General features: G+C 34.8%; 1 protein-coding gene and 1 long non-coding RNA gene across 2 annotated transcripts; one reads left to right on the top strand and one right to left on the bottom strand.

The window, feature by feature from the left end:
- Positions 1 to 302: 302 nt before the first annotated feature.
- LOC100543458 (desmoglein-4) lies at positions 303 to 9,464 on the bottom strand (the record flags this gene model as incomplete). The annotated part of the gene is made up of 9 exons (XM_010708894.2): positions 303 to 630; positions 2,698 to 2,758; positions 3,243 to 3,391; positions 5,252 to 5,830; positions 6,974 to 7,189; positions 7,325 to 7,467; positions 8,436 to 8,695; positions 8,874 to 9,059; positions 9,318 to 9,464. Coding segments are annotated over 9 exons (2,040 nt in total), but the record flags the coding sequence as incomplete, so codon positions are not given.
- LOC109366780 lies at positions 1,237 to 2,691 on the top strand. Its single transcript, XR_002113362.1, has 3 exons — positions 1,237 to 1,460; positions 1,906 to 1,981; positions 2,089 to 2,691. It is a non-coding gene; the product is annotated as an uncharacterized LOC109366780 (long non-coding RNA).
- Positions 9,465 to 9,623: the final 159 nt, after the last annotated feature.

Here is a 9,623-nt window from a genome sequence, read left to right as displayed (position 1 = left end):
AGTTATTATTTAATTACTCCTTTTTTTCGGGTTTTTTTTTCCTATTAATACAATTAGCTTCTCATGGAAGTTTCATGGTTTTAGATTTAGTGTATCATGGAAGTTTCAGTAGAATGGAATTATTTATAGTTAGAAATTGAAATGGGCTATCCATGGAAGTGGTGGAATCACCAACCCCGGAGGTATTTAAGAGGCGTGTATATGTGATTCTTAGGGACATGGTTTAGTGGTAGACTTGGTAGTGTTAGGTTGATGATTGGACTTGATGATCTTAAAGGTCTTTTCCAACCTAAACGACTCCATGTTTCTATGATTCTGTGTTTCTGTGATTCTACAATTTTGTGTTTCCAGTCTCACTATTGGAGGATAGTGTAACAACAGTCTCACATATATAGCACAAAAAAAAAGACCATGTCATTACCTCAGAGAAGTAGTTGTCCAGGAAGGCCATGTTCACCCCTCCTTCTCGATATTCTTTTATTGTTCCTCCAACTGACCCTTTTGCTTCCCCAGTTCCAGAAATTCCTCCAGCTGTTCCGTAACCAGTACCAGTGCCATAACCAACTCCTGTCGTTTCTTCCACACCAGATGCTACTACTCCTCCTCCTCCATATGTATTTGTATATATATCTGCAAACAGAAAATAAGTTATTCCTCCTGTGCTGTGTGAAATTTTTCACAGGATTTGTCAGTTGTTTTTGTAAGGAGTATAATGACAGTACTGATCATCTAAAGACATTTTAGATTAATTTTAGACACAGTTCTACAAAAATGTGCCAAACATTGAAACTGCAATACAAATTAAGTGCATACTAGAAGTCATCTAAAACCTGGATTTTATTTGCGAGGCTGAGCATACATGCTTTAAAAGATCAATGATTGACTTGTGTAATTGGAGAGATTTCTCTCTCTGGTGTATGTATATGCTACCATGGGATTTGCGTTAGCAAATAGGATAATGCTTATGGATATTTATGCAAAAATATACAGCTATATATATAATCCCTCTCGAGTTAAAGTCGGTTTGCCTAAAACTTGCCATTTTATGATTCTGTGATTGTCACTGAAAGAAATAGCTTTGTAAATCCTTTCACATTTTCTAGTTGTTAGATTATTAATGGGGAATCAAGTGAACAAGAGTTGATCATAACTGATGTTAATAATGAAGAATGAAAATAAACTTTACACTAAATTATAAAATCATACTGTCATAATTTCAGCTGGGATGGAATTATTTTCTTCAGAGTATCTGGTATGATGCTATGTTTTGGTTCTAGAAGAGAAACAATGTTGATAATGCTTATGTTTATAGTTGTTGCTAAGCAGTGTTGTACAGAGCCAAGGTCTATGCAGTGAAGGGCCCAAGGAGCTGGGATGGAATCGGGTTAGCTGACTTAAACTGGCCGAAGTGATATTCCATACTATATAACATCATGTGGAAGGAGAGTTCTGAAGGGGATGTGAGTTTATCTCTTTCCTTTTGCTGCTCAGAGGGCTATCTGGGCATCAGTCAGGAGTGATGAGCAATTATGTTTGTATCACTTGTTATATATATTGTTATATATATAGTCATAATTATTTACTTTATCTTAGTCAATAGTTTATCTCAACCCATGAGTTCTACTTTTTCTTTTTTTTTTAATTCTTTCCTCCATCCCACTGGGAAGGAGAAACTGGTTGAACGACTGTGTGGTGCTGAGTCACCTGCTGGGTTAAACCACAACATACCCAGAGAATTATATCTTCTCCATAATTTTTCATATATGATAACAATGAAAGTGTGATCTTAAATATTACCGTGTAATATAATATGAAACCATTGCAAGCAATAGTCTTGGCTGTGCTTACAGTAAGAAATATAGGTCAAATTCTATTTTCTTTTTTTTCATCTGATCTTGGTCTCAGCTGGTAGAATTTGAACCTGAGGCTCACACTGCAGCAATACAGCAATACCGAACAGTGGAAATAAAGTAAATCACAGGTGAAAATCTTAAACTTTTCAACTGTCACAGCAGTAAAACTTCCCTTAGAACAAAGACTATTAATTCCCATTTATGGCCCTAAATGTTCTCCTATCTTTTTATCTAGAGGATAACATCATCAAAGAAGTTGCTGCTTGCAGAGTGAAGTGCCCTCCTATAAGAAGCTAGAGAAAATGGATGTGTACCAGCATCTTTACTTAAAGGAATGGGGAAACTTACTCTCCATGGACATCAAATTCCAGGAGAAACTTCATTACAAAAGTGTACATTTATTATATTGTGTGCTGGCTCTATATCTAAGCTGCACACAATTAGGCAGTAATTAACTGACTACTCGACAGATCCTATTCTCCTTTTTTCTAAGCAGAGCCTGGAAATGGGAAGAGATTAATCTTTTACCACTAAGTTATAAAAGAAAATTTTCTTAATTTGATCTTGAGATTGATTTCTTCTAAAACTGGTATTTTGAAAAGAGCCTCCATCCACTAGCTGGAAGAAATTTGCAGAAATGAATCTGATCATATTCAGGGCTCAAACCTCAGATGGTTTGTACATGCTGGCAATCCTTGTAGTGTTGGTTTGATTATATGCAGAGGCAAGACTGGAAGGGCTGGGTTGTAGCTGAGAAAGCAGTGTGCTCCTTGAGGCAGAGGACATGAAGTACTGAAAGATAGCTTAATGATAGTGCACATTGAAAATCTTAAGGTCTTCTTACCAGAGGGTTCACCAAAATCACCTCCAGCAGCTGTTGTTGGGGCGAGAATGTGTGAAACATCCTGGAAAACAATATTTTAATTCCTTGAATGATGACTTCGAAATTCCCATATGAAGACCAAGACTTTGTGAATCATGTTAAGAAATTACCACTCTGAACTGTTAGTGATAGCAATGAATTCACTCTGAACTGTTAGTGATAGCAATGAATTACCATTTATAAAAAATACTCAAAGTGTTTTTCATTGTCAGTGTAAAAGACTATTAGTGAAGATTTCTGTTATTTTCCTCTACCTTGCATTTGAAAAGCTTGTCATATATTATGTTTCAGCTGAGGGAATAGTAATATCAAACTGTTGGGACAAACTAACCTAACGCACAAAAGCTCCATCTGCAAATATTAATTAAGAATCACATTTGTGCCTGCCTGACAATGGCTGAAAATGCCAGGCTTCTTCTAGAAGATGTCACAGTGCTACAATCCCTTTCTTTCTTCTAGACAAATGGAAAATTACTGTGGACTTTCGAAACACGGAATATACTGACCCTATCTTCAGGCTGTGCACCTTCTATTCCCCATGGATGAATTGCCCCTTCTGTGCATTCAGGTACAGGTTCAAATCCAGTTCCAACTCCAGCTGCAGCTCCAGGTCCACAACCACAACAATCACTCATTGACATCAAAATTGGAATCACTTAACAGGAAAGAAACAGGAAACAGGTATTTAGAACCTCTCTTCTTTGTAGGAATAGCTACTAGTAACCAAGAACTTTTGAAAATGTATCTTTTAAAATGTTTCAAACTAAGCAACCTGCAAGTCTAGCCTTCAGAAACATTAGCTGAGTATGAATGAAATGTATGTATTTGGGTACTCAGAATAATTTTGCCTTTAGTTACAGCAGAACAAAATTAGGGTGGAGTAGAGCTGTCTCTGATTTTATGCCTATACACCTGGGAACAGACTTTGATCTACCTCAATGGAATGAATATAAGATGCAGATATATGAAAATTAAACAAACAAAACCTGTCTTGCTATATATAGCATTCAGTGATATTCATACTGTATGTAGAAGACTATGTTTTTGTCTTCAGAAATTGTAATTGAAAAGAAATACACATTAATAACACTAACCTTAAGAGAATCAATAAAGAGCTATCTGTCTGGCTGAAGTGGTCTTTGTCTAACTCTCCTGTTGCATTTCCACATCACATATACTTGATGCTTATTTGAAAAATAATACAGTCAAACCCCAAATCCCAGTAACCAATAATTAGAAAAAGTGAGTCAGGTTTCTCAATGCGGTATATTATGTTTATTCCTTGCAAGAATTTAGTGCTGTGCATTGCTGAATACTTTAAAAACTAGCATAAAAAAAGACACTGTTCATTTTAAGAAAGGGCTGCGATATTCATTCTGACTGTGTTTAGGCTGTTAACCTAGATATCTAAGTTAGTAACCTAGTATGCCTGCAGAGTTAGGAGGGAGACAGCTGCCTACTGCAAACTATCCAAAGTATCTAAAACTCTCACTTTAACATCATAATAATCCAAAGTTTTCCCTTTGGTAAATAGAAAGGGGTATACAGTGCACGAAGTGCTACTTCATACCTCATTAATAAGGATGTATTTATTCCGGACCACTGACTAGAAGAGATTTCTGAAGACAGAAAGGCAGTCTGTTCTGTAACATTAACCACATGGGAACTACAAACAAGATAGCCTTTTACAACTTCAAAATTTTGTTTGTCGATTCCTACTAATTAGAGACCAAGACCCAATATGACTACCCTCCTCAAAAAATTAGGTCTCCATAGTTATTGTAGTCAGTATTTCTGCACTGCTTGATGCTCATATCATGAAAGAAGAACAATTACGAATGATTGTGGTGGCCCGGGAAGTAATTGCTGAAGTTCGTGTGTTGCATAAAATTTAGGTTGACTCATTATTCTCCCTTAAACTCATGCTCTTTCAAAAATGCTCGGACACGTGAATGAATGAATGATCTGCTCTGATCCTGTTACAGACATCACTGTTTTTTAACAGACATTTTATTTAGCAACACTAGCAAAAAAATTAAAAAAGTAAGCTGATGAGCTTTATCTTTCTCCAAGTGAAATCTGGCTTAGGGTTCAAAGGAATTTTGTTCCCTGCATCTTTTCATACCTAACTTGACCCATTTGTTTTAGTAACGTAACTACAGAACAAACTGCAACATTACAAATGTTGTAAAGTAATAAGAGCAGGTCTTGCCCAGAATCTTCTAAATCTTCTGCTAAATATTTTGACCCTGCCTAGTTGACTGAGAACAGAATAATACCTAAGAAAAAAACCTAAGTTTTTGGATGGAAATCATTATTTCTGAATGAAATATACGTGTGTATGTAGAACATAAATATATAAATATATTCTTATAATTTAAAATTTCTTTTTTGCTGAGTTGACAATGGGAGTTCACAAGTAAATAACTGACCAAAAAAGTCTTCAGAAAAATAAAAAGATACACCTTTAAAAAGGTTAATATAACAATTTTCTTAATTTTACAAATTTACTTACAAACAAATATTAATCCACCAAGAAACATCAGGCCAATGGCAGAACCGCTAAGTGTGGTAGCACCAGTTTGGGCGTATCCACCAGGATATTCATTTCTGCCGTAATCAGTATCCGTGCTTCCAGTATAAGTGTCATAACCTCCAGTGTCTGCACCAGTGTCAGTATCCCAGTCTGTGTTGGAGTCACTGCCGCCACCTCCTTCATACCCAGTCCCATCATAGTCTTGTCCTTTTCCTCCACCAGCCTGGCTTCCTCCACCACCAGCACCACCACCACCTGCACCGCCAGCTCCGCCACCACCAGCACCACCAGCTCCACCACCACCAGCACCACCAGATCCACCACCACCAGCACCACCAGCTCCACCACCACCAGCACCACCACCAGCACCACCACCACCTCCAATGATAACAACTTTTGTGGCCCCACTGCTGCAGTAATTGCGACTGTCACATCGACAAGCTTGCAGAGGAATCACATACGGCTGCAAGCAACTTCGACCTTGGCTGTCTCTTACTCTGATAGAGATCTTGTAAAGGTAAAAGTCCATGTTCTGATTTACTAATTCTGCAGAGGAAGCTTTGGGAGGAAAATAAGAGGAAAATGTTTAGATTAAGGTGTTGACTCTGAATATTGCACAATGATACAATATTGTGAATAATATTAAGGTCTTCATTAGATTCGTTCTTACATTAGATTCGATCTTCAGTTACTTATGCACAGACAGTACTTATTGAAAGCTGAAACATGATCTTGACCTATGCTGTTTTTTTTCAATATTGCAAAACTTCAGCTAGATCAGTCTAGTCATCACTTTTTAACTTGAGAAACATAAAAGATGCCAATGCACATTCTTATACCTTACTGATGATTTTCCTCATTTTTATTCCCATGATTTTTAATATAAATTGCAATTTTTATACACTTTTTTTTCTCTACTACAAATTTCCATGATAGTTATGCTTTCTATTTTTCAAAAAGTATTTCAGTTTTTTAAAAAAATATTTAATGTTACAGTTGCATCTGTCCAGGAAAAATGAGACCAAGGTATGATATTTACCATTTAACATAGCCTTCTATGCATACAGTAAGTTATACAAATTTTGTCATTTAGTAAAGTGTGAGATTTGATGAATTCATTAGCTAATTCAGTCCTATTGAAGGAAATTGGATAAGCTCGGAGACTGAATTGTTTTCTTAGAGATATAAAAAAGCAGAATTTGCAGTATGAACTGCAAAACCTGAAATCTTTGTCATTTTCATAAGACTCTCATAAAAACAGAGACAAACTAAGAACTTTTTACTCTAATAAATAAATATAAGAGCCTTGCCATATACTTAGGATTTTTCTTAGATAAAAATAAGAAGTTATCAACTTATTGCTTTTGAATTGCCTCATTAAGTTTAAACCAATAAAGTTGGTTATCATAGACTCATGCACAGTTTTGCTGTTTTCTTTTGACCAGCACATTTTTAGTCTCCTTTAAAATATGAGAACTAGATAAAATATATGTAATGATTCTCCTTCGATTCTAACATTAATATATGTACATGTGCAATTTCTCTTTGGATTCATATGAACATAAAATCACATTTAAGTGAGAAGAATACATTTTAATGACTATTTTACTTTTTTTTTTTAGTAAAAATGTATCCTAATCTGTTATCTCAGATAGGAGCTTATTACTATGATATACTGTTATAAAATGTGAGTAAGTTTACCATTTATTGATCTGATAATCCATGTGGTTTGAGGTTCACCATGTATGCTGAATGTAAAGGGGAGGGCGTATTGATCATTTATGCTCTTTGCTGTAATAATCACTGATGGGGAATGCATACACACTTTCCTTAATTCTGTATTAATAGCTGGACAATTGTCTCTGGTGTCTTGCATTGTAAGTACAATGGTTCCAGTAGCAGTATATCGAGGAACCCCTGTAAAAAGAAGGTATTTTTGATCAGGAGGTAATATTGATACTATAAACAGTGAGTTCAGATGGGAAAACATGGAATTGAAAAAGATATATTGAATGAAGAGTTTTGTTTCAGAACTCAAAATCTGTTTCTTACCTCTGGTAATAGCCAGAACTTCTGCTGTGTACTGCCCATTTCTTACATAGGAGGATTCCCAGTCAATAACTTTGCTCAATGTGATTTCCCCAGTGTTTTGATTGATTCTGAACCAGGCACCTGGATCACGTCCTATACTGTAACTGTATTTGGTGTAGGAAAAATATTCAGAATAAAGTTGAATAAGAGACCTAGTTATTTGAGTGGAACAAATTATTTCAGTTACATGGACTCCATATGCTATAGTGGTCTACTTCATACTCATTTTGTAAATTATACTTGTCACTTCAGAAAATTTTTCTTTAGGCTATGCTAGATGCCAATGTATTTTGACCTATTCAAGTAAGATTTCTGTAGGTGTCAAAAGAGGTACACCATAAAAAAAAAACAGTAATAAAGGAAGTGCATAGAGCCCATTATACTTTGATAGTGATATCATAATCTAAAAGTAAATGAGACCTATCTGGATCCTGTAAAGCTTTAATAGAACTCTTGATAATATAAATAGCTAAATCCACGACTCTTCCGATAATCTTTCTATGGTTGTGTTCGCTAATAATTTTTCAGTTAAATGAAAACTTTTCAATTTTTTTTTAATTGGGTACATTTATTTCTATACTTGTTTAAAAACAAAGTATTTTTCTATTAAAACTGTTATGAATTTCATGAGGAATAAATACAAAATCAATTTATTTATTTTTTTACTATGAATTGAGCCAATTGTGACTTCTATTCTGATTTTATAGTATTGTCCTTTATTGTGGTTCTCTGCTTGCTTTATTTAGAGATGCTGACAGATTCTCTATTTTTAGTAAATATTTCAGATTGCACAAAAAGAATATCCCTAAGTTAGGTCACAAAAATCTGTTCTGATTTATTTATCTCATGCACAAGGCTAAGAAAAGTGTGTCGGAAACAAGAGCAATCATAGCATAAGAATATAATATTCTATTTCTATTATTCTATTAACAATTTTTTTCTGCTGTTTTTAAAGTACCCTTTGTAAGTACCCTTTCTACTTCTTTGACTGCTATAGAGATTACCAAATACTTATTCAATTGAAATCTTAAAGAATTTTTCCATCTGAGGGGTAAAGTAGAGCAGAGCTTACATAACATTATTTGCAGTAGTGCCTGTGTCCTCATCAAAGGCTGTGTATGTTCCCACAACATAATTCACCCTTGTTCTTTGCGGTACAGATAAGATCATTGCAGACGGGTTAAATATTGGCGGTTCAATCACATTTTTTACTTCTACTATGAGGGGTGTTCCAATGACTTGATATTGAGACATAACAGAATGGTGGAATTCAGCTCTGTTCCTGACACCGATGCTCAGTGAGTGAGTTGGGATATGTTCATAATTCAGTTCCTAAAAAAGAAAACATGGAAAACCAGAAAACAAAACTTCCCGGACTTCAATCTTATTTAAGCCATTCAAACTATGTTATTTTAAATACTTGACTGACAGAGCTGTTAATTTTCATATTTTTTAACAAAACAATTTAATATGATTATTTCAAGAGCTGAATCACTGCATTTATCCATACCTTAATTACTCTGAGGATTCCTTGATTTGTAGCTGGATCCGTAACAATTTCAAAGTAGTTATCTTCATTACCAGATATAAAGAAAAATTCTGCCAGCCAATTGTCACTAAACTCTTCATCAGCATCCAGAGCTTGTATTCGTAGAATTTCTGAACTGAGTGAATTTTCTGAAATACTTGCTGAAAACTGGAATGACAGATAAATATTTATTAGCAAACACAACTGACCACAGATAATTTTATTTAAGATTGTCATGTCCACAGTCAATATTAATAATATTAATAATAATAGAATTTAATTAAAAAAAACCTGTGTTCTATGTAAATTGTTTTGATTTTGATTGCAGATATAAAGAGCTGTGTCACTCCAAACGTTTGCAGAGGAAGCTTAGCAGAAATGGATTTGTGTTTTCTGATCATGATGCTTTTGGTTTTAAAAACTTACGGAGCTTTGAGCAAGAGTTGGGAAGTTGTCATTGACATCAATAACTTTCACATGACAGCTACAATGGGATGAAATTCCATCTGCTGCTCCATCCCGGTCTGATGCCTTCACAACCAAAGTGTAACTACTGTGTTGCTGCCGCAGAAAAAGAAATTATCCTGTTACAAGAAACTCTACATCTTATAAAATATAAATAATAATGTCTTGCCACTGTTTCTTCATACAGGAATTTCCCTCTGATGTTTCATTTTAACATGTATATAAACATGTATTTTCCCAATTTTTTCTTTTTTTTCTTTTTTTGGA

The sequence above is a fragment of the Meleagris gallopavo genome, chromosome 3 (assembly GCF_000146605.3).
Source record: "Meleagris gallopavo isolate NT-WF06-2002-E0010 breed Aviagen turkey brand Nicholas breeding stock chromosome 3, Turkey_5.1, whole genome shotgun sequence".
Classification (NCBI taxonomy): Eukaryota; Metazoa; Chordata; class Aves; order Galliformes; family Phasianidae; genus Meleagris; species Meleagris gallopavo.
Note: the sequence above shows the minus strand (reverse complement) of the source record. Positions and strands in the feature narration are given on the sequence as shown.